This window comes from Pleurodeles waltl, chromosome 7 (assembly GCF_031143425.1).
Source record: "Pleurodeles waltl isolate 20211129_DDA chromosome 7, aPleWal1.hap1.20221129, whole genome shotgun sequence".
Taxonomy (NCBI): domain Eukaryota; kingdom Metazoa; phylum Chordata; class Amphibia; order Caudata; family Salamandridae; genus Pleurodeles; species Pleurodeles waltl.
In genome coordinates this window covers 702,280,033-702,305,551 of record NC_090446.1, presented here as the reverse complement: position 1 = coordinate 702,305,551, position 25,519 = coordinate 702,280,033, and the positions used below count along the sequence as shown (strand labels likewise).

Here is a 25,519-nt window from a genome sequence, read left to right as displayed (position 1 = left end):
AATTTTGAAATGATTGAGGTTATAAATGAGCAGTTTCATTGAGCTAATTTATAGAGACTTTATCTCTATATTGTTTACACTAAGGTGTGAGTTTAACTTTTATAGGTTTGTAAACTTCAATAAGGAAAAGTAAGTTAAGAATGGTCCAATTATCTTAAATATGGGGTTTATTTATAAAAACTAATCTTGTCACGCTTGAGGTCACATGAACATAAATTTATTAATACAAAAATATGCGCAGGCCTACCGTTTTTGTTGCCTTACCTACAGCGAGTTTCGGAGGCACAACCCGGATTCAGCATGTTACACACATCAGTGTGCACTGTGCAGCACAAGCTCTAGAGAAGTGCAAGCGGGTTTTCTGTTATGAAGGCTAGCCGATTACGTGCCTCAACATGTACTGTGTAGCACGAGCTCCAGAGACACGCAAGCTGGTTTTCAGTTGTGGGGACTAGCTGCTTGCACATAAAGAAAGAATAAAGTATGTAGTGTCACGTGAGCAGTCTTGCAAGTTTTGCCCACCATTCTAGGCTGGGCAAGATTCATAGAAATTTATAGGAAGTACGCTAGCACATCGGTTTTAAAAATTAACGATATTAAAAAGAAACTGAGTTTATTCTATTAGACTGTTTTTGTCAAGGGAGTTATTTGAGGAATAGTGTAACTGTAGGCTAATAACATTATATGAGGTTTTATTTAGAATACATAGTAAGAAAAGTAAATAGAGATAAAACATAAGATAGCTTGTAGGTGATAGTTAAGAATAATTTGATTAATATAGATAGGTTGGAAAGTTAAGATTAGATTAGTTTGGTAAAGGTTTGTTATGGAATCAGATCAGGGTAGTGGTGACTGATGCAGTAATGAATGAAGAAGCTGTGAGGGGATTAATATAAACTGTGGATAGCATTTAAAAAATAAAAAAAGGCAAGAAATCGAATCTAATGAGACGTTTTATTCATTGCCTGAAGAGGAAGAGCACAGAAATGTAAAAGGAGGTAAGAAAATGAGGAAAACTAAGCATTTGGACCACATTAATATGTTAAAAAAGGGAAGGATGGTTTAAATACCATAAAGAGAAGCGGTGTCCTCTGCTACTCGCATTTTGTGTTCTGACCAGCACACAAAGGAAAGGTCTCCCTAGCGGCACAAATGAGGAAAAGAACTGGCAGGCCGTTATGGGCCATTCTCCTCTTAACAGACGAGCAAATGGAGTTTGATGAGTACATATTAGACTTACAAGAAGATGATGAATTTTATGAAGAATTTGAGAATTATGTGGAAGGATGTTCATTTGAAGTTTTGAAAGACCCTTTTTAGGAGCAGAGATGTTTTCGTCTTATAATATTAGGCATCGACAAAGTGGAGACTGGTGGCCCATGGAACGTGTAGGTAATTTCATTAAAGAATAGATAAGTAAATCTCTGGATAAGGAAGTAAGACGAGCGATAAGAACAGAATGATCTAGGCTGAAGAAAAGGTGTGAAACACACCTAATTTGGACCCCGAGTTGATGAATTTTTTTATTTAGATTAGGTAGGGATGCTGGGAAGGCCCTTGAACGATCTCGAAAAATCTGCCAGGAAAAGGTTTCAGATCAGATGGGCCCTTTAGCAAGAATGTTAGACATTGCTGAGGATGGTTATGTCAATGAGACAAATGTCGATCTGGAGTTACTAAAGAGATAGTGCCAGATGGCTGTAGTTCCATTAGCTAATGCAAACACAGGATTACTTGCAGACAGAATGAAGGCTATCCTAATGAAACTGAGCCCTAATTTGGGAGGTATGGCACAGAAATAACAGAGTGAAGATGGAAAAGGCTTACATTTTGGAAAAGGGCTAGTTAAGAGCATTGGGAAACATGTAGCCACTTTCACAGCCATAGATGAGGCGCAAGGAAATAGGAGAAAGGTATTTGGAGGCAGTGTTTTTGGAAGGGCAGTAGAAGGGGACATACTGCTGGCCGAGGAATCCAATGTTCCCATTACTGTAAGCAATGTAGAGGAATAGGATTTCAAACCTCTTTGGGATTCTACCCAAGTCGTAGAAGAGCTGGAAGATCAGTAAGAGGAAGGATTTCGTGGAGAAGAGGCCAACATTTTTCAGGAGCACAAGGTGAGTACGTGGATTAATTTGGATTCTTTCCAAAAAGAAGTGTGGGGGTCTTATTTGACACTTAAAAAGAGAATGGAAAAAATGAACACAAGATTCCTGGGTTCTATGAACTATTCAAAGATTTGTAATAGAGTTTGTGGAATTACACCATCATAGAAGGGAACCAAAAAAATCAAAAGTGGGGAAAAGAACAAAGGAATGTAGTGGATACAGAGATAAAAGTATTTTATTCAAAAAGGAGTAATAAGACAAATAGAGTAATCAGTAAAGTGGGTTGTGAGCCCAATTTATTTGGTGCAGAAAAAAGAGAAAGGATGGAGGCCAGTGATAAATCCAAGAGACTTCAGCAGATTTTTAATATACAGAGATTCCAAATAGAGGATATCCATTGTCTAAGAGACTTACTGTTAAAAAATCGTTGGCTAGTAAAAAACTGGATCTAAAAGATGCATACTTCTCCATTCCTATGGAGAAAAAGAGTCAGGTTTTTTGCAGTTCCGTTGGAGGAACAATCTGTATCAGTTTCAATGTCTTCCATTTAGGCTTTCATTGGTAAAGTGGGGTTTCATGAAAGTAAAGAGAGTAGTGGTGGCATATTTACAAGAGAGAGGAATTTGAAAGACTCATATCTGGATGATATTTTTTATCGTGTCTCAGGACAAAGAGGATTTCCAGAAAGATTTAGTGCAGGTGAACGATTTGGATGTTGGAAAGTTTAGGTTTCTTGAGAAAGAGAAATCTGTGTTGGAACCTTCACAGAAGTTGGAGTTTTTATGTTTCCAGGTGGATACATAAGAAGTTATGTTACAGCCCCCAGGGAAAAAGATAAAATTGATAAGAATGAGAAAATTCATGTGCTGAGAAGGGAATTGTAAAATTTGAGAGATCTGGCTCGGATAATAGCGTTGTTATCTTCCATACAAGCAATATTTCCAGGTCCTCTGCATTATCGTGCTTTACAAAGATTGAAAGGGGATGCCTTGAGGAAAGGTCTTTGGTATGGAGACAAGGTATGTCTGAATGGAGAGGTGAAGGAGAAGTTACATTGGTAGTAAACAATATGCAGCTTCTGAATGGGCGTGCAATTTTTGTATGTGTTCCTGATTATGCGTTAGAGACACATGCAAGTCAAATAGGAGGTATGTGGACGAGGAGGAAAGATTACGACACAAACTGTCTGGAGTTGACGGCTGGGTTGTATGCTCTGAAGAGTTTCAGAGGGATTTCGCAAGGGCAGTCAGTGTTGACAAAGATGGACACTTTAGCAGCAGCTGCTGATATCAACAGATTAGGGTGGAGCAGATCCCATGGTCTATCAGATTTAGCTAAATTATTTTGGTGTTTTTATCTAGAGCACAAGATCACTGTGAAGGCAGAAAGTTTCCCTGGGGAGTGAACTGGTCAGCAGACTAGAATTCAACATTTGAAGGAATTCAGCAATTGGAAATTTTTTCAGAAATGTTCTTGGAAGCTAGAGGTTTTGGGTCCTTTTGTTTGGGAGCATGTTGACTTGTCAGAAAGATTTATTTCAGCTGGATGCCAAACCCAAAGGCGTCATGGCCGGGTTCTTTTCAACAAGTTTGCAATCCATCCTTAAAAGCCTATTGGCTGTAATAAAGGCATTTCACAATAACTAAGCTGGTCCTCTATTGCAATTTTTTATAACAGATGAGATATACAGCATTTGCCAAATGAACTAATCAAACAAATAGCCTCCATCATTGGCTTGTTCCCATAACTGAGGCCTCCTGTTGTGCACCTAACCACACAATGTTTAGGCACATGGTCATAAAATTAGAAATATGTACATAATTGCAGTTGCCAAACAATATACAACACCTCTGAAAAGAGATTTACATGAATCAAATTATAATAACCAGCACCAAAACACTCGCCAACTATGGCAATCTATAAGATTGCAAAATATCTGTCTACATCCTTTGTCACAATGTGATGATAGTCCACCCTTAAGGCTTGTTTTTAACAGACACTTTTCATAATAAACCCCTCGGGCATAGAGCCATTGTAATAGCTTTTCATAATAAACTTATCAGACCTGTCCTCTACTCAGACACTTCTGCACAAGTACGAGTCAACAGTATTATCTCATGCCTGTTTGAAACTCAGTAGAGAGATCAGACTAGGCTGCCCACTGTCCCAGACCCATTTGACCCTGGCAGTAGAACTCCTAATTTGTTTGATTTGCTTCAGTGCGCAAATTTTGGGTGTTGATGGGAAGAAGGAGCAGAAGACAAGATACCTCTATACACTGACGACGTATCGTTTTTTTAGATCAATCCTCATTTATGAAGGCTTCGTCGAATTCAAACTCTAGACCAGTGGTCTTCAAACTTTATAGTGCTGTGACCCTCCTACATTTTTACCAATTATTCTATTAAATTGGCAACGTTTAAATGTCTAGACTTATTTAAACTTTGCAGTTATATTCTGTTACTGTTTGAAAAATGCAACACATTATTACAAACATACTATTCGGTTCCAGCAGGCCTTACTAACATGTAAAAGGATCCACAGTGTGATTATTGGGAGTGGTCGGGGTTTTCTGGAGATTATTTGCAGTCCCTTCCCTTTTGACACACACATGCAGCTTGGATATAAAATGAAAAAACATGTTAGTGTTGGCCCATTACAGAGCAGTTTACTGCTGCTTATTTTGTTTCTACTTAAAAAACAAAGCCCTGTCATCAGCATAATCTTTCTTTTGGCCGCATCCTGGAGCCCCGCCTGCGATCACTTGAGGCCCACCCCCCAGTTCAAACACCCTTGCTCTAGATGTACATGAAAAAACCTTTGGGCTCAAATTCAACTGGAATAACTCCTTGCTGGTCCCACTTGAAGGGGATCAATAGACTATAAATTGACAGAATTCTCTCTAAGTAAGACACTTGAGCTTCCAGTACCTTGGTATCTGCATTGCACTGGAACACATTGTGTGGAGCCGTGACCTCTCCTCCTTTTGGACTAAAATGAAAACAGATGTCCAGGGATGGACCAAACTCCCACTTCATGTTCTAGTGAGGGTGGCCCTTTTAAAAAAAAAAAAAACAGTCCTCCCGAAATTCCTTTACGTCCTGCAGAGCTTTCCTTCGCTGATCCCAAGTAAATGGTTTAAGAAAAAAAAAAAACACACACACACACACACACACATAAATCGCTCCTCTATTCGAGCGGGTCACAATCCCTGCATCATATTCTATGAATGTTGACGGTCTTATCAAGGAATGAGGGTGGCTGATTCGTACCTCTACTACGGGACAATGATTGGCTATGTGAAGAGTGGGATGACCCAGACTTCCAGACGGAACTGTCCCTGCTGGGCATTGCCAATATCATTGGCTTTCTCCATAGCTGATCCATACCACAACAACTTCCTGAGGTGACTAAAATAGTATTCCTAAACTGGTACTAGGCGTTACATTTACCAGGATGAAACCAAACACTGGTGCAAAAGATTCTGCTTTGGCAGGGAAGATGGTTTGGACATAGTCCCCAAATGGAAGGATTCAGCAAATAGGACATAACCAAACTTACAAACCTAGAGATGTATAGCAAGGGTCGCATTGTTATGTAAACAGATGTTACTGCATTTTTCTAGAATACAAACAATACCTGTCTGGGCATCTTATAATCTTAAAATGTGCAGTTGCAAAGAGAAAACATTACAATAATATAGTAGACCGCTCCAGTCGAGAAACAACAAACCTCCCACTCATATTCCACCCATTCTACTACCCATCAGATTAAGTACAGTAGTCGACTCCAACAGCCTGCTGCCATAGTCAATACCGACTAGGTCTAGCTCTCCCCATCCCCAGTTGCTGAAAGGGGAGAATGATCTGTGGTATTAGGGTCATGCTCACAAAGACAACTGATAAGCTGGGCCCATGCATGGGCTGCGTCAGGGGAGCCAAAACCTCTTCTCACTTCTCGATGCAATATCATACTTTCATAGCCCACCCATTGGAGTAGGTCCGCCCTCCATTTCGATCACCTAAGACTCCAAGCGGCCTTCCAGTACAAGGTAAACTCCCTATTTGCAAGGACCAAAGCCACATCTACAAATCTAGTAGTAACCTTGCAGCGAGCGGGTAGCCCTGTGGAATCCATCCAGGAGGCAAGCTACAGGGGTAAAGGGTATTTCCCTGTGGGTAACATCATTAACACAATCCACCACATCTTGCTAGTATTCGGACACAGAGGGCAGGACCATACCATATGTAACAATTTGGCACCCTGTTATCTACATCTAGGGAACACCACCTCTGCCACTCTAAAGAGATTAATAATCCTACCAGGGGTGTGGTAAGCCCTATGCAGAAAACAGAAGTTAATCAGTTTAAATCTAGCATTCATAGATACTGTGTAAGTGTGGGACAGGATCTAAGGTCACGCAGATTCAGTAATGGTGTGTGCTAGGCCCTCCTCCCATTTTTCTAGCAGAACTGTTTCAGGGGAGTGGTGATGCCCAGTAGCAAGGGTCATATATGAAATCATTCCAGGAACTTCAAGCCAACTTTGACCTAACTAAAATGGAAATTTAAAAGCACTTACAGCTCTGCCATCTCTCAGCAAACACCAAATCATGCTGCTGAAACTTACAAAACAATCCACTGGAAGCCAAAGTCCTGCTAGTACTATTGGGGAAGAGAGAAATATTGCAGATATACCACTCCTTAGTCATCAATGCCCCTAACATATTTTAAATTCTCAAAGAGAAATGGGAGGGATAGTTTTCCTGCCTTGGCGACTGGCAGGAGAGAAACCAAGACAGCCCCTCCAGAAATTACTCTCTCATACCAGCTGAGACTTGTTCAATTGAATTACTCACATCCTGCATATTTCACACCTTGACAGCTGTGGCAAGCAGTAGGATTTCTGCCTGCTCCTACTACTGATGAACAGGTACAAATGCTGACTGATTTTTTTTCTACTTGGTCTGGGAATGCCCTACAAAAATTGCGAAATACTGGCTAGCAAATGGAAGTGTATTGGCCAAAGTCCTAGAGAAACCAACAGAATTATCACCTACACTGGACTGTGGGGAATTATGGATGACCAGGGAGGTCCCCCAAAGGGAACGGGCTTTGGTTTGAATAGCTAAAATCATTCCAAGAACAGATCTTACATGCAAATGGAAATCCCAAGACACCTTTAAGTGTTAGAGTGCCGTACAGAATTGGACTGTTGTATGAAAAATGAGAAACCTATCTGTAGAGCTATAAACAGCCCTCATAAACATTCTAAGAGTTGGGGACAATGTTAGTAATATTAGAGTGATGGGGGAATACTGTAATGTATAGCAAGGGAATGTCTGAGTGAATATACAGGGCAACAAAGGATAAAATCAATAAAGCTGATTAAAAAACAAAAATAAAAATACATACCAGACCTGTGACAACAAATTTCCCCAGAGAGACCTAGAGCGCTCATTGTTCGCTTGTCACCAACGTAGACAAACAGAATTCTGCATAAGCTTGCCCACAAGGCAACTTTCAAGCATACAGTTAGAAAATTCTAAATACACACAATTAGAGTTGTCAAAATAGCATTTAACTCCTTTGGAGATGGGTGATTATCGAACTGCAAATCGTCGGTGTGCCAGGCTTGCCAAAAGCGGAAACCAACAATGAAAACTTTGCCTTCACAATACAATAGTCAGGCCTACAGCATTTGTCATAGAATGTACATATTTAAAAGATTAGGCCTGGCATAACTTTTTCATTGAACCAGTCGGGTTATTCTATTTATTACTGGCTTCTCAACATATCAAGTCAGTCATACAGTTTTCCGCAGAAGCTTTCCTACCACACAAATATTGGTATACAATTACAAATATGTACAAAATTACATTTGGCAAATAATATATAACTCTTCGTAAAATAGCATAACAAGGATTCACATGTTGCAAACCTTCTTCCCAAGGGTGTGCCACAGGGGGTAACAAACACCAACAGCCTTACCTATTGTGGTAATCTGTGAGATTGCCTATAATAAATGATCCATGTATAAAGCTTTAATGCAGTGCAATGGCAATCTAACCTTAAAGGCATATTAGCTTTAACAAATGCTTTTGACACTAAATAAGTTAAGCCTACTGCCTTAGTCAAAACGTTTCATAATAAACATATCAAGCCTATAGCCTTCATCAATGGCATGTCACCGTGAGCAACTCAGTCCTGCTGTACTGACGGGTTTGTATTCCTACAAAGCAAAGGGAGCAACATAAGCACTATTTTTTCTACAGAAGCACCCAACTTTTGCACAAACAAAATCTGTACTCATGAAAATCAACATTGGGTGAAGAAAAGCCCCTCTCGCAGAACCGCTTGTCTGGCAACAGCAGCGCTATTCTAACAATATGCAAGGTCGGAGATAAAAAGGGAGGTGTTGTGCAAATACCACTATTGAGTGTCCTAGAAAAAGCACAAATGTTTCTGTGACAGGCTATACGGTATAAACCAGACTGAAACGGCATAACGTAGTAAGTAAATAGAGTTTTATTGTGTTAATGTCTTTTCTTATCTCTTATTTTCTTTTCTATAGGTATTCACAAGTGGTAAGTATCTGTAAAGTCTATTGTTTCGAATGCTTCTCTTTCTTAATCTTGTCGTTCTTCTTCCTTTTCCTTCCTCAGGTCAGCGTCCTCTGGAACCGCGAGTGGCTCCCGGAAGAATACCGGCAAGAAAACAGAAAAAAACCCACGGTAAGTAATTGGGTTATTTCCTGGGGTTTATCGGTTAAGCAGGAAGAGGGGAGGGCAAGTGGGATATAGAGAAAGAGAGTGCGCCACCCGTGCACCATGCAAAAACCAACGTGATGTTGTCTAATAAACGAACAGTGCTCCCAGGCTTGAGGGGACAGTCAGGCTCCCTTCTTAGGTAGAGGCCTTCCCTTCCTTTCCCCCTCCCTCTTCCTCCCTCTCGTTCCTCCCAGCTCCCTTCCCCTGTGGGTTTTCCTTTATTCTTCTGTCTGTTCCTCCGAAAAGGAACCGTACCTTGGCAAGCCACGACCCTCTGGGGTCGTGGCTGGCTTGTGGGCTCCTCGTCTCCGACGCTGCGTGTGGGAAATTCCCCCTCTCTGCTCCGTTGTCTCCGTATCCGTCTTCTGGTCTCGGCGTGGTTTGCTCCTGGCCGCCGTCACTCGTCTCCGTGGTCCGTTCTCCCAGTGTCTGTATCCTCTGCTCCTTTCTGCCATTCGCCGTCTCTGTTGTCCGCTCCTCCTTTTCTTCTGTGTCGGTCCGGAAGGCGTTGTGCGTTTCCCTGGAAACAGGGAAACGCTCCCAGGACGCCGCGGCCGTTCCTATGGGAACGGTTAAACGCGGAACTGACGTGTCGGGGCTCTCCGACACGTCACAGGCTGCTCCATCGTGTGGCGTGATCGTGGGCACCCGATCACACCCCCCCTCCCAAGAACGATCCGGTTCGAGGATTGAGGAAGAGGTGGGAAATCGCGATAAGTAATCCGCAGGGCCTTGTTGGGAGCCTGGAATATAGCGGACCTGGAAGGAAAAAGGCTGGAGTTCAAGGAACCAGCGTAGGATCCTAGAATTGGAATCTTTGTGAGAGGCTAGCCAAGTAAGAGGAGCATGATCCGTATAGAGAACAAAAGGCCTGCCTAAAAGGTAATACTGCAGATTTTCTATCGCCCACTTAATGGCTAAACACTCCTTCTCAATGATGGGGTAATGACATTCCCGGGGAAGCAGTTTCCTACTAATAAATACAATCGGGTGATCCCTCCCGTCCAGATCAGGCTGGGCAAGCACCCCCCCCAGTCCCACATTGGAAGCATCAGTATACAGAGGAAAGGGCTTAGAGAAATCAGGTCATTGCAAAACAGGTTCCGTTGTAAGAATGGATCGCAAATGATCAAAACTAGCCCTCTGAACCCCAGAAAAAGGTGCCAACTTGGTAGGATGATGCTTAGATAACAAATCTGTAAGAGGGGCTGCGATAGTGGAGTAGGCAGGTATGAATCTACGGTAGTAACCCACTAAACCCAGGAAAGTACGTAGATCTTTATTTGTTTTTGGGGTGGGGGCGTTACTAATGGCTTCGACCTTTGAAATTTGGGGCTGTAGTGTCCCGTTGCCGATGGTATAGCCCAAGTATGATATGTCCGTTTTCCCTAATGTACACTTCTTTGGATTAGCGGTCAGTCCTGCCGCTGCCAGAGTGTCCAAGATTTGACGTAGATGGTCTAGATGCTCTAGCCAGGTGTCGCTGAAAATAACGACATCGTCCAGATAAGCAGCTGAGAAGTTATGGAAGGGTTTCAGTAATCGATCCATTAATCTTTGAAATGTGGCCGGGGCACCATGGAGACCAAAAGGTAATACCGTGAATTGATAAAGGCCAGATTGAGTAGAAAAGGCTGTTTTCTCTTTGTCTTCGGGGAAAAGGGGAATCTGCCAATACCCTTTTGTGAGGTCTAGTGTAGACATATACTTAGCCCTTCCTATCTTCTCCAGGACATCATCCACTCGGGGAATAGGGTAAGTGTCAAACAAGGATATCGAGTTGAGTTTTCGAAAGTCTATACAAAATCAGACTGACCCGTCGGGTTTGGGAACCAGAACCACTGGAGAGCACCAGGGGCTAACGGAGGGTTCAATTACCCCTAAGTTTAACATTTTGCTTATTTCCTCCTCTATGAGGTGCTTCCTTGCCTCAGGGACCCGATATGGTCGTAGCCAGATAGTTTGTCCTGGAGGTGTTCTAATTTGGTGATAAATCAAGGATGTTCTTCCCGGTATGTCGGAGAAGACTTGGGTATATTGGCGTAACAAGGTATACAATTGCTGCTTCTCTGCCATAGACAGGGAAGTGTTGATACAGGGTATGTCTCTTGTTGTGGTCCTTCACCCGGAACAATTCGATATCTAATTCCTTGCAGGGAGATATAAAGCGACCAATCTCAACGGTTTCAGGACCCTCATCTACGGGTTCCCATTTTTTTAGGAGATTCACATGATAGATTTGGGTTTTCCTCTGGTTGATACTGAGTTCTATGAGGTATGTAACCGGGGAGACAGCTCCAATCACCTTATAGGGCCCTTGCCATCTAGCCAATAGTTTCTGTTCCGATGTTGGCCTCATAATCAGGACTTGATCGTTCGGGAGAAATGTATGCAACTTACTCCCCTTATCATAATAATGCTTTTGAGTCTCTTGTGCTTTTTCCAGATGTTGTCGTACATCTTCCCAAAGGTCCTGTAAATGTGCTTTCAGTTTTTTTACATATTCTAACAGGGGTCGTCCTTCTTCTTCCTCATCTTCTTCTCAGGACTCAACGGCCATATCCAATAGAGAACGGGGTTGTCTGCCAAACACCAGTTCGAATGGGCTGTGGCCCGTTGAAGCCTGTTCGTGGGTTCTAATGGTGTAAAGAGCTAGGGGCAGTTTCAGGTCCCAATCCCTCCCTGTTTCATCGACAATTTTTTTTAACAGTGATTTAATGGTCCTGTTATAGCGCTCTACTAGGCCGTCTGTCTGGGGATGATAGACTGCCGTTTTGATTTGTGTAATTCCTAATACCTTACATATTTGTTTCATTAAGTTGGACATGAATGGCGTACCCTGGTCAGTAAGTATTTCGCGGGGAAACCCGGTCCGTGTAAATACCGTTATCATGGCCTGTGCTACTGTTTTAGTGGTTATGCTTGACAGAGGAAGGGCCTCGGGGTAGCGGGTAGCATAGTCTACGATAACCAAGATATAGGTATGGCCTTTAGAGGAAGGAAGTAGGGGCCCGATTAAGTCCATCCCCACCCTGCTAAAGGGGATATCAATGATGGGAAGGGGCATGAGAGGAGCTTTCCGGGGTCGACCTGGGTCGGTAAGCTGACATCTGGAGCATTGCAAACAATATTTTCTAATGTGGGCAAAAACACCGGGCCAGTAGAATTTCCTGAGGAGGTATTCCTCTGTTTTCTCCCTGCCAAAATGACCCCCTACTGGCTGATTATGGGCTAGGAAGAGTACCTGATCCCTATAGAACTCGGGGACTACTAATTGACGCTTGCGTTCTCCTGCTCGTGTAGTGCTTACTCTATAGAGAAGGTTTCTTTGTACCAGGAAATAGGGACCCACCTCATCGGTTTCCTCATTTTTGGCAGCTCTCCAGGCATGAACTAGAGTGGGGTCTGCTCTCTGACGTTGACGGAAACTGATCGGAGCGCTACAGGTTTCTGCTATAACCCTTATGGGTAGATTATTATCTTGGCCTGACCTAAACTTGAATTTTTCGTCTCTTTTCTCGCGATGGGACAGTTTCCTGCGGTATGGGGGACACTCAATGTTACTATCACAGAAGGGAGCCTCGTTCAGCCATTCGGGTTTTTCCTTCTGGGTCTGGACCTCATGTAAGAGTTGTTGGAAATGTACATAGTCAGTGCCTATAATACATTCTTCGATCAGTTGGCCCATTATACCCATAGGAAGCAAGTCTCGGTGCTTATCCCACTCTAACTCTACGGTACTAAGAGGGTATTGTTCCTTGTCGCCGTGTATACAACAGATGGTTACCCATCTGTTGGTATTCTTGTCAACCGGCTCTACCAGATCTTGTCGTATAACGGACTGACTACAGCCTGAGTCTATAAGGGCAGAGAGAGGACGCCCATTGATGTTTATACAGTGTTTAAATTTGGTGTCTCCCCCTCCTGTACACAAGACTCGGCGTCGGGTCACTCCTATCTCCATCGGCTCAACTCCCTTGGTTTTCCTGGGGCATGTCCGGGCTATATGTCCCCACTCTTCACAGTTGAAACATTGAGGTCCTTGCATAGGAGGTGCCTCCCCATGTCTGCGTTGGAAAGATTCCTCTAAAGGAAATCGTGGAATGGGTTTTGTAGGTGGAGGAAGTGTCTTCACGTTAAGTTGTGGTTGTAATGTTCTCCCATCGGTGGACCTGTGATATGCACATGCTAAGTCGATGGCTAGCTCGGTGTCTACCTTAGGATGCTGCCTTATCCAGTTTTTAGTACTGGAAGGGAGGGACTCCAAGTATTGTTTGAGGATGACCGTTTTTATTATATCTTCTCTGCTAGTCCCTATCGGCCCCAGCCACTTCAGTGCCAGATCTTGGACCCTAAAATAGAAGGTGCGGGGGTCCTCATTGTTTCCCCATTTTACTTTCCGGAATTTTACTCTGTAGTATTCAGTATCGTTACCCACCCGTTCTAAAATGCTCCTTTTAATGTCCTGGTATGTGGTGGTGCCCCCGGGATTGCCCGCCTGGTAAGCTGTCTGCATAAATCCCGTGAGTAGAGGAGCGATATATTGCCCCCATCTATCTTCCGGCCATTGAGCAGAGGACGCTACCCTTTCAAAATTAGTGAAGAATGAGTCCGGGTCTTCACCCTCCTGATATTTTTGTAGGACCGAACTGGGGACATTCGGGTGTACCTTACTGGAGGCTATTGTCTCGGTTAAATTTTTCATCGCGGTTTCATGTACAAGTTGATTGTTCGCCAGGATAGTGGCTTGGCTTTTCAAAGCAGACTGCAGGGCCTCCCTATCCTCTTTGGCTTCACGTTGGTGAGCTTCCCACACCAACTGTAAATGGCGTTGGCCTTCGGACAATTGTTTGATCATGTCTTCCAAAGAAGGAGATTCGCTCATTGTCTATACCGTTTCTTAGCCTTTCAGGGGAAATTTATCCCACTTCTGACACCACTGTGACAGGCTATACGGTATAAACCAGACTGAAACGGCGTAACGTAGTAAGTAAATAGAGTTTTATTGTGTTAATGTCTTTTCTTATCTCTTATTTTCTTTTCTATAGGTATTCACAAGTGGTAAGTATCTGTAAAGTCTATTGTTTCGAATGCTTCTCTTTCCTAATCTTGTCGTTCTTCTTCCTTTTCCTTCCTCAGGTCAGCGTCCTCTGGAAACGCGAGTGGCTCCCGGAAGAATACCGGCAAGAAAACAGAAAAAAACCCATGGTAAGTAATTGGGTTATTTCCTGGGGTTTATCGGTTAAGCAGGAAGAGGGGACGGCAAGTGGGATATAGAGAAAGAGAGTGCGCCACCCGTGCACCATGCAAAAACCAACGTGGTGTTGTCTTATAAACAAACAGTGCTCCCAGGCTTGAGGGGACAGTCAGGCTCCCTTCTTAGGTAGAGGCCTTCCCTTCCTTTCCCCCTCCCTCTTCCTCCCTCTCGTTCCTCCTAGCTCCCTTCCCCTGTGGGTTTTCCTTTATTCTTCTGTCTGTTCCTCCGAAAAGGAACCGTACCTTGGCAAGCCACGACCCTCCGGGGTCGTGGCTGGCTTGTGGGCTCCTCGCCTCCGACGCTGCGTGTGGGAAATTCCCCCTCTCTGCTCCGTTGTCTCCATATCCGTCTTCTGGTCTCGGCGTGGTTTGCTCCTGGCCGCCGTCACTCGTCTCCGTGGTCCGTTCTCCCAGTGTCTGTATCCTCTGCTCCTTTCCGCCATTCGCCGTCTCTGTTGTCCGCTCCTCCTTTTCTTCTGTGTCGGTCCGGAAGGCGTTGTGCCTTTCCCTGGAAACAGGGAAACGCCCCCAGGACGCCTCGGCCGTTCCTATGGGAACGGTTAAATGCGGAACTGACGTGTCGGGGCTCTCCGACACGTCACAGGCTGCTCCATCGTGTGGCGTGATCGTGGGCACCCGATCACAGTTTCCTACCTAACAAACCAACTAAATGCATCAAAACTGATACGTAAGTAAAATATGTGTTGTTTGTTGCCAGTAAGATGGCATGTGTGCTAATATTGACAAGGTTGGTGCACCCTAATACTTTTGTTGTCCTTATAGGCACGAACGTGTCATTTTGGAGTTACCTGGCTACTCTCTTGTGGGTGCCAAATTGCTGGGGGCTCTGATCCTCTTTTAAGAGGTTTTATGAGTTCAGTTTTTCCTTTTAATTTGCCTTAAATATTACTTTACCAGTACTGCGCTCTTCTCTGGGGAGCAAGTGATCAGAGTAAGAGGCTGATGGACCCCTGTTTGTTTTTTGCTTTCACCTATCCGTTTTTCATCGTCTTCGCGCTGCAATGAGCCTGAGTCAGGACATGCCCCTCTCTATGATAGGCTACATAATGACCAACGGAGTGCATCCACGCAGTGGGCGCCCCGCTTGCATGCCAAACGGAAGCCCATCTGTGCCTGTCCGCACCTACTGCCCGTCCCTCTGGCAGTTTGGCTCTGCAAATATGGCCAGGTAAGTCATATTCTAGAGTAGAACTACTACCCCTTAATTTATCAGGAAATATCACGGGATGCTCCCAGTTAAATCCCATGTCTTATATAAATTCCACTCACACACTCTGCCAGTTTTGTAATTGTAAGCTCATTAAAAAAAAACTTAGAAGCTGCTGTCAGACCTGATAATCCAACACAGGATATGTCAGGAATTGACACGACGCCAAGGCTTAAAATTTTCTGCTGTCCTGAATAACTTTAGGTCCTTGGTCAATCATAATTTTGAGTTTCTTGATCTTTTAGACTTATGCTAGTTTGATTTAGCCTGTATCATAGAAACCTGGGCAGACCCTGTGTCGGGATATCCCATCTACAGATTAGATAGACCTCACACAAAAGGCAGGGGACTAGCCATCATATACAGAGATTCCATGGTTTCTCACCAGCCCCATCTATGGATTCTGAGGAGCTTTATTTTAAAATAGAATAGATCACAGGGATGTAAATTACGAAATCATGATCCTTTCCAAAGGACCTCCCACCCGTCCACTCACCCACCCACACACATTAAATCTCTACTAAAAGTGCATGTATCTCATGCTTGGCACAATATTAAGGCTCCTGAACTTTATTCTCTTCTGTAAATCTCACTGCCTGATCCCATTAATGATTTAGAGCTACTCGGCATAGCTAAAATCAGTAGTCAATACTCGTGCACTCCCTAAAACGAGGACCGTTGAGTGAAGGAAACCTTCAGCACCCTGGTTTAATGAAAATCTTGGATCCCTTAAGCAAGGATGTTGTAGACAGGAATGGCTATAGAGAAAGGACTACAAAGCCCTAGAAAAAGAAAAATACAAATGTAGCATCGCACAGTACAAGAACCAGTCTTTGAAAGCAAAGTCAACGTATTACACAAAGCAAATCGAATTGGCTAAAAACTCCCCCAAATAACTTTTTCAGAGTGTCACCAAGCTTAGTTCCACACCCACTAGTGAGTCGGCAGGATATAGTCAGTTGTTCTGTAACTCACTCGCCAACTTTTTTCTCAAGAAAGTGGAGGACATAGTTAACAAATTTGCCACAAGTAATTCAAGCCGTCACCCCAGGAACAGCAGCACAGCAATGGATCCGGCAGAACTGCATTTTGTGGAATTTGCACTGCTCATCACAAAGCAGGTAAAACAGGCCATTCTTACTACCAGGTTTGGCTCCAGCAACAATCCCTACCCACCTGTAGTTGTTCAATTGGCACCAGATACGGTTGCCACTTTCTTGACCACTATTTTTAATCTTATGTTTAGTCTAATCCTTGGAAATCAGTACCAATTCTTCCCCCGTTAATAAAAGTGAACCGTAATCCTTTAGATCCCAACAACTATCGGCCCATCTCATGTCTTACTTTCCCAGATAAAATTGCCGAATGGGCCATGAATCAGCAACTTGAATCCTTCATCGAGAGTAACCACTTACAGGTGACTTCCAATTTGGCTACAAAAGCTGACACAGCCGCGAAGCGGCGCCTATTGTGGCCAATGAAGAAATCAGATCGACTTTAGATAAGGGCGATAGAGCACCCCTTATATTACTTGATCTGTCTGCAGCCTTTGATACTGTCAATCACGACCTTTTGGCTGACTGGTCATACAAGCATGGGGTCGAAGGTACAGCTCTGCCTTTTCTTTGCTCCTTTCTCTCAGAGCACATTCAAAAGGTCACTCTGGGGGATTTCACCTCTGATGCGTTTTTTCTGCCTTGCGGGGGTCCTCGGGGCACTTCATTGAGCCCAACCCTCTTTAATCTTTTTGTTACACCTCATAAGAATTTAATTAAGCATTCTGAGTTTTTAGTTGGTTTCCTATGCAGAGGACACCCAGATTGATGTCTCTTTCCAACAGCAATCAGAACTCAAGGCTTTCCTGAACTGCATGTTTGCAGTCAGCAATTGGATGAATGACAAGCTGTATGAAGTTGAACCCTTCAAAGATGAAAGTTCTTCTACTGGGTAATAATGCTGCTTTTTGGACCCGCTCCTCGTGGATGCAAGATCTTGGAGCTCTCCCTACTCCTGCAAATAAGGTAAAAAATCTGTGTTATAAAGAAGGAGAAATAACCTTTAAAAGTCAAGCAAATTATATTATCTCCTCTTCCTTTTATGTGCTTAAAATCATAAAGAAGATTGTCCATTTCATTCCATCTGACCAACAGTAGATTGTTGTCTCAGTGTTGATCTTGGCCAGGTTAGATTACTATAATGGCCAAGATCAGAATCTGCAAAAAAAAAAAAAAAAACTTTGCTTAATAAGTTGCAAATTTTACACAATTCTGCAGCCCGAATGCTGTTTGATATTCCCAGATCACAGGTGGCTGTCTTTGCACGTAATAAACTACACTGGCTTCCTGTTAAGCAATTCATCTCCTTTAAGGCGCTACATATTACATTTAAGGACAAGCATGGATGTGGCCCTGCCTATCAGCGGCAAAGGTTCAAATGGTACACTCCCAGTATAACGATTCACTCTTGCTCTGCTAACAACCTTACTGTTCCGCCTTTTAAGCAATCGTCCTTGGGTGGTAGAAGCTTTGTTAGGTGTACAGCTTTTCAGTAGAACGTCCTTCCTATGAAACTGAAAGCTGCTACCTCATTATTAGCGTTTAGAATAATGCTAAAACCTTGGTTATTCAGCTTTTAATCGGTTCCAGTTAAGGGTTTTTGGCCAGCTTTCGTTGTACCTGGCACACCTCTTTGTTCACTTGTAGCGCCAAGACGCCTCTGGGCCTTCAATGCACTCTACAAGTCTTATCAAAAGGAATGCAATACTAAATGTAGGTAAAGTCCCACTCAAGAAGTTCTTGAAGTTATCAAATTAGAAATTTATTTCATTGTTGTACAGACGTTTTGATTCCAAAAGTTCAAAGAGTCACTTATTTTCAAAGCAAAAGCAATATCCAAAATGATGACAAGGGAAGAGAAGATCAGCCAACACGTGTTTCGCCCCCTCTGGCTATATAAGCCGGGGCTTTCTCAAGGCTGAAAAAGAAGAGAAAAATCAAATTCTCTAATAGCGTTAATCAGGTATAACAGAAAGAAAACAGATACCATCAACCACCACCAAATGGTGAGCCAAAAAACGAATCCCGTGCGAAGTAGTTTCTGATGTGGTGTTCCAGAATTGGAAAAATTCCTGAGCCCAAACGTGAAAGAAGTTAGTAGGTGATTAGAGTGGAATTCGAGGCTTGACTGTTCCATAAGAGTCAAGAAAAAGAACAATAGAAAGTCAAGGGCCAGGCGTGCTGCAAAATCTATGATGTATCAGAATGTGTGATGTTAGGGAAGAAGAAGGTCTGTGATTACTGCGAAAATATTAAAACCAGGCGGTAACCTAAGGGTCACTCAGCTAGTATCATAATCACTCTAATTTGAGAAGAGATTTCCGAAAGAAGATTTGAATCAGTAAAAATATTAACATACTGTGGAGGATAAGGCAAACATTTAAAATTTGGATACTGAATTAGTCATGTTCTGTAAGGAAACAGAGTCAAACTTTAAAAATAATATAGAACAAACTATGGGGGTTATTCTAACTTTGGAGGAGTGTTAATCCGTCCCAAAAGTGACGGTAAAGTGACGGATATACCACCAGCCGTATTACGAGTTCCATAGGATATAATGGACTCGTAATACGGCTGGTGGTAAATCCGTCACTTTTGGGACAGATTAACACCTCCTCCAAAGTTAGAATAACCCCCTATGTGTAACGATAGTAACAAATGTGGTATTTATAAAATAAATTTCTAACTGAGAAGGACTTGCAAATTGTATTAGGCCGTTAAGACAAACATTCGATATTCACGAAAGTTATAAGTCAGAGAGACCACCTTTTGAAAGTTAAGTGTATTGAGAAAAAATAAAGGAAAACTAATGTTAAAAACTAGATAAAGTGAGCGAAATCTCCGTGTATTAATGAAACGTATGCATGTACCATCCTCACCTTTAGAGTACACGGGAACCGGAACGCCGCATGTAAGTGGCAAAAATCAGGGAACCGAGACGGGCGCATGAAGTGTCGGATTCACATATAAAATACCTGTGAGTGGGGGAATAGTCCCATCACGTCGTTGTGTTTGGAATAAAAACAAACGACGGACTAACCGGTCCTAAGGGTGACGAGCGCCATCTTGGTGAGCAGAAAAGATGAGCAGAAAAGGACTGCGATGGGGGCAAAATTTGCTCCACCCTACGCCTGTATCCTGATGGGAGCTGTGGAAAACTATTGGCTCTGGTCAGACCGTTGGGAACATTTTATCACACACATTATCTTTTGGGGACGATATATTGATGATATCCCGCTCATTTTGCAAGGCTCAGAGGTCCATCTTCAGTTTATTCAGTCCCTAAAACCAAACCCTTGGGAGATAGAGGTAACTTACCAAATTTCCAATTCTTCAATTGAGTATCTAGATCTATTGATCTTTGTTGAAGATAATAAACTCCAGACCAAGTTTTTTCGCAAAACGACATCTGCAAACTCAATTCTTCATGCCACCAGTTGTCATTCATCTAGCACTATTTGGAACATACCTAAAGGCGAATTCAGGCGAGACAGACTTAATTGCACTAATATCTCTGACTATGATAAAACGTCTTTTGAAAGGACCATGAGACTTACATCCAGGGGCTATAATAGGACCTCCTTAAATACCATCAGAAATGAAGTGAGAAGTATGGATCGGCACTCCCTGCTGAACAAACCCAAACAAACCAACAAGAACACATCTGTTCGCTTTATTACAGCCTTTCATAATGGTCACAAACATATTCGAAAATCACTAAGTAAATACTGGTTCTTACTTTTGAACAACTCTTCTATTAACCAATATATCACTAACCACCCTCAAGTAGGCTTTAGGCGGGCACCTAACCTTCGTAATAAACTTTGCCCCTCATTTTTTCAACGAAGGCCCTCTACTACCTTTCTACCATTTAAACCAAAAGGTTTTCACACCTGAAGCAAATGCTCTGTATGTAAATTGGGTCTTTCTAAATCTACATCGGTCAACATCAACAACTGTACTCACCGGATCACTGACTTCATTAACTGTGCTAGTACTCATGTTGTTTATGCTATCTGGTGCTCTTGCAATCTAACTTATATTGGCAGTACGATCCGTCCTTTAAAAACCAGAATCCAGGAACACTTTTGGAACATACAAAAGTCTGATACTCAAGCACCAAAGGTTGAACACGTTATTAACTGTCAACAACATCAACGCACTTTTACTTTCAGTGGCCTACGACGCATTACACCCTCTCCAAGAGGTGGCAACACATTATTGCGACTACGCCAAGAAGAAAGCCGCCTAATTATTAAATATGATACAGTTAATAATGGCCTCAACAAAGATCACGAATTGCATTTTTGGTTAATGTAAACAACAAAAGGTTTTCTGCTTTATCTTCTTTCGCTTTTCAGGAACTGGAATTTGAAATGTGTTGATATTTGCCAAGCCTTATCTTAGGCGTTTCTTTTGAGATACATATGTTAGAGTTTTGTATTGTTTTGTTGTACTTTTGCGACATTGTTGCTCTCTATTGCTTTTTACTAGCTAATTGTTCTCTTATAGGGTCCTTCTATCGTAATTCAATACATGTTTACAAAAATTTGGCCTTTCTTCTCTCTTCTTAGTCTTCCTGTCATGAATTCTACCTCTCCCTACTTTCTCTTTACTGAGTGCTCTATTAACTTTCACCTATGTTTTTTACCGAGCACCAGACTATTATATAATGGCATTGTTTGGTCCCCAAAGATGGCGGATTTTTTGTCTTGATGATTTACTTTGCCACTGAAAGATAGCACCTGCTTTTCTCCTTTCTTTTCTGCTCACCAAGATGGCTCTCGTCACCCTCAGGACCGGTTAGTCCGTCGTTTGTTTTTATTCCAAACACAACGACGTGATAGGACTATTCCCCCACTCACAGGTATTTTAAACGTGAATCCGACGCTTCACGCGGCCGTCTCGGTTCCCTTATTTTTGCCGCTTACATGCGGCGTTCCGGTTTCCGTGTACTCTAAAGGTGAGGATGGTAGTGTTGCTGTTACATGCATACGTTTCATTAATACATGGAGATTTCGCTCACTTTATCTAGTTTTTAACATTAGTTTTCCTTTATTTTTTCTCAATACACTTCACTTTCAAAAGGTAGTCTCTCTGACTTATAACTTTCGTGAATATCGAATGTTTGTCTTAACGGCCTAATACAATTTGCAAGTCCTTCTCAGTTAGTAATTTATTTATTAATACCACATTTGTTACACATAGTTTGTTCTATATTATTTTTAAAGTTTGACTCTGTTTCCTTACAGAACATGACTAATTCAGTATCCAAATTTTAAATGTTTGCCTTATCCTCCACGGTATGTTTGCTAACACCTTAATATTTTTACTGATACAAATCTTCTTTCGGAAATCTCTTCTCAAATTAGAGTGATTATGATACTAGCTGAGTGACCCTTAGGTTACCGCCTGGTTTTAATATTTTCGCTGTAATCACAGACCTTCTTCTTCCCTAACATCACAGATTCTGACACATCATAGATGTTGCAGCACGCCTGGCCCTTGACTCTCTATTGTTCTTTTTCTTGACTCTTATGGACCAGTCAAGCCTCGAATTCCACCCTAATCACCTACTAACTTCTTTCACGTTTGGGCTCAGGAATTTTTCTAATTCTGGAGCACCACATCAGAAACTACTTCGCACGGGATTCGTTTTTTCGCTCACCATTTGGTGGTGGTTGATGGTATCTGTTTTCTTTCCGTTATACCTGATTAACGCTATTAGAGAATTTGATTTTTCTCGTCTTTTTCAGCCTTGAGAAAGCTCCGGCTTATATAGCCAGAGGGGGCGAAACACGTATTGGCTGATCTTCTCTTCCCTTGTCATCATTTTGGATATTGCTTTTGCTTTGAAAATAAGTGACTCTTTGAACTTTTGGAATCAAATCGTCTGTACAACAATGAAATAAATTTCTAATTTGATAACTTCACGAACTTCTTGAGTGGGACTTTACCTACATTTAGTATTGCATACCCTTTCTAGAGGACGTGGGTCCCTGTCCTCTGGTCAAGTCCCCCACTTCATGAACAAGGTATTTTTACAGGAGAATAGTGACTTTGGACCCTCTCCAGTTTTGGAGCTTCGTTTTCATTTTTCTTATCAAAAGGAAAGCTGCTCACACCATTGTCTTCTATATGCCTAGCCATTCAATTCTTGTTGACAATAATGGTTGAATGGATCACTATAAATGTGTCCATATTTCAGAAACTGATGTGTCAACAATGTGCACCATACTCAGTCTCCTAATAATGAATAAGATTTAAAGACCCATTCCTTTTTGTCCAAACTAGGAGCTATAAAATGTATTTAGTTTGAAGGTCATGTTGATTGTTCAAAGGTAGCATGATTTTATTTTAAATATTTCACAAGTGTGAAAGCAGACAGGTGACACTAAGGGTGAATTTGAAGTAATGTAGTTAACTGTTAACCGGCAAGGGCGGTCTGAACTTAGTTTGATTGCAATGGTCTTCTAATGTTTAGCAAACATCATACTGGCATAAGAAACCAACATATTAAAAACACAAGTATTGGCCAAACACCCATGTCAGTATTTTGGCGTTGTTAATGCTTAGTTCGTTTTTTTTCATAATTTCTGTAAAACGTTATTACTGTGGGGGCTGCTGGGCCCGCGCCAAGATAATCATATAAAAATATATTACTGGCTGAAAGTAAATCTCCTTTGGTCAAAGGAAAAAAAAAGCACACAGTGCCATTGTGTCCCTGGCACCGAAAAGAACTACTTTGTGTGCTGGTGTGCGCCATCTGAAAGACCAGAATGCCTTCATGTACAGGGAAACTAGCCAATGCCTGAAGTGGGCTGACCCACGGCACCATGCTGTAGTCAGCAGAATAAAAATGTGAGTGATACAACAGAAGACCAGTGGATGAAGATAGGCTGAAAGCTCATAGGTGAATATTATTTATATATTTTAGTAAATGTTAAAGGCCTTGGCTAATGCCCGTGAGAGTTTCCAATTTGCCTTAGCGCTAACTTAATCATTGCTGCCAACTTACTTGCTAATGTTCACTATAGTACCGTGGTGAACTGCCTCTGACGGATAAAGCCTCACACTCACGATTGGCTTTTGAGAATTCCCAAGTACTTCGATCAGTTCCACAAAATGTACTTTTTTAAAAATCATTTTGAAGGTTGGATGTTCTGTGCACGCAAGATAATATTAATAATAATAAAGAGGAAACATTACCCTTCAAACGATGCAAAATCATTTTTGAAAATGTTGATCCTATGTACACAAACAAACGGCACAAATATTCTATAAAGCACATTTGCAATGATGGGAAGCAGACACAAAGTGACACACCAGTGCCCCCACAAACTATCTGAAATTACAAATGTATATAATTTTCAATTTCAATGAAGTAAGTCAGAGCTCAAATATATGAAAACAAATCCAGGGGCCTGGAGTTGCCTATTTCGGAGTACAGAAGTCACACAGCCTAACAATTTGAACTCTACTGCATATGTATTTACTGTACGCCACATTTCAATAAAATATTAATTTTCTTTCTAGACTGAGCTCGGAAAGCACTCTTTTTGAGGAATTACCCCTTCGGAGCTGGATGCAGTGATGATGAAATACTGACCAGTTCGGAGGTTTCAGGATAAATACACTGCAGTGCCAATGTACAGTTTACAATGGCGAAAAGACTGTATCAATTGAATACTTTGCGAGTGTAGAGAGTACAGCTGGAGTCCGGCACTACCGGGATCCTCTAACCGAACGGCACTGTGTGATGGATAGTAAATGGCCTACAAAGGTCCACAGCAGGAACACTGCAAATGACTGCTCAGAATTCTGGACTCAGTATGAAGGAACTAACTACACCAGGCAAAAAAAACAGGATCATAAACACATAACTGGCATCGACAAAGTCAATCTGTCTAGCGCCGTTTTAGTGGTTGTTCAGCCCTCGTCAAAAAAAAAAATACAGAAACTTTTTCGGGTCTAAAAATGGCACACACTGGCCAGTAGTTTCTGGCCCTAAGTGGAACTACTGTGTGTGACGGAGGCAATGGATCTTGTGAAAGACCAGAATGCAACCGCTACAGCAGTGAAGTTAGGCAATGGCTATGGTGGGATTATCCATATTCCCACGATGTATGTTGTAGTGGGCGAAAGAAAACGTGAAAGGCATAAAAATATGCATTATTAGTGCTGGCTAAAGGACCCGATGAGTACCCGTATTAAGCATATAATTTTAGTAAAATTAAAAGGTTTTGGCTATCGCCAGATCTATAGCGGAATCAAAAATGTACGAATCGTGCTCCCGAATGAGTGTTCTACGTTAAGGAAGGTAAGAGTGATTGATAGCGGGTGTGGGGAAAGAGAAGCAAACTAAGAACGGGATGCGTTAGTTCTTTATTTGGCACCAGGGGCACAAGCCAACAAGCGACTAGACGACGGGCCGCTGTGTAATCCACCATGAGCAATTTCCTTGATCCTTTCTGGCCTCACATTTAAATAGCCACTGAGTAACCCGATGCACTCTACCCCAGCAGGTAACCCAGATCATTTCCCTCTTCATATACCTTTTTGGACAGTCGTGGCATCAGCTGTTATCCTTCCTATATTCCAGGGCTCCGTACCCCTCCCAGAGCTGAGTGCCCGTAGCAGCCCCGCCTCCCCGATCTCCTTCACTTACGCTTGTCTCCGAGCTATGAGACGATGCATGGGAGTAGCCATCTTGAATCCGCCCGGAAACGGTCCGGATAGCTCACTCGACCCAGCTGCATTCTGGGAAAGATATCTGAGTGCCATAGAGAAGACCAAGACAGGGTAGAGCGTAGTTTTGATGGAAGACGTGGCTTATTCAGGATTGCCGTTATGTGAAGGTGGCTTATTCTGGGCTGAGCACTGTAGACCCGAAAGCAAATGCTCTCTGTAAAACAGTTTCAAGCAGTGCTTGAAATGGAAAAATTAAAGTGCAGGTACTCTGTGGCAGAGTACCTGCTTGATTCCTAGAAGTGCCGGTACTCTCCAATTAAAAGTATTACGTTTTTCCTGAGATGTGCCGGTACTCTCCCTCTCAAAATAAAAAAGTGCCGGTACTCAGTACCGGACAGTACCGGCCCATTTA

At 42.4% G+C, this 25,519-nt stretch overlaps 1 protein-coding gene across 2 annotated transcripts in view; it reads right to left on the bottom strand.

Annotated features, from left to right (window-relative positions):
- ZCCHC10 (zinc finger CCHC-type containing 10) overlaps positions 1–25,188 on the bottom strand; it is an 87,007-nt gene extending 61,819 nt beyond the window's left edge. Inside the window, exon 1 of one of the 2 annotated variants that reach the window (XM_069244723.1) lies at positions 25,085–25,188. In XM_069244723.1, the coding sequence (XP_069100824.1) occupies positions 25,085–25,125 (41 nt within the window). In that variant the 5' untranslated portion in view covers positions 25,126–25,188. Of the gene's footprint in view, positions 1–24,971 lie in introns of both variants that reach the window. The other variant, XM_069244724.1, reaches the window with a different exon arrangement.
- Between the last annotated feature and the right edge of the window lie 331 nt (positions 25,189–25,519).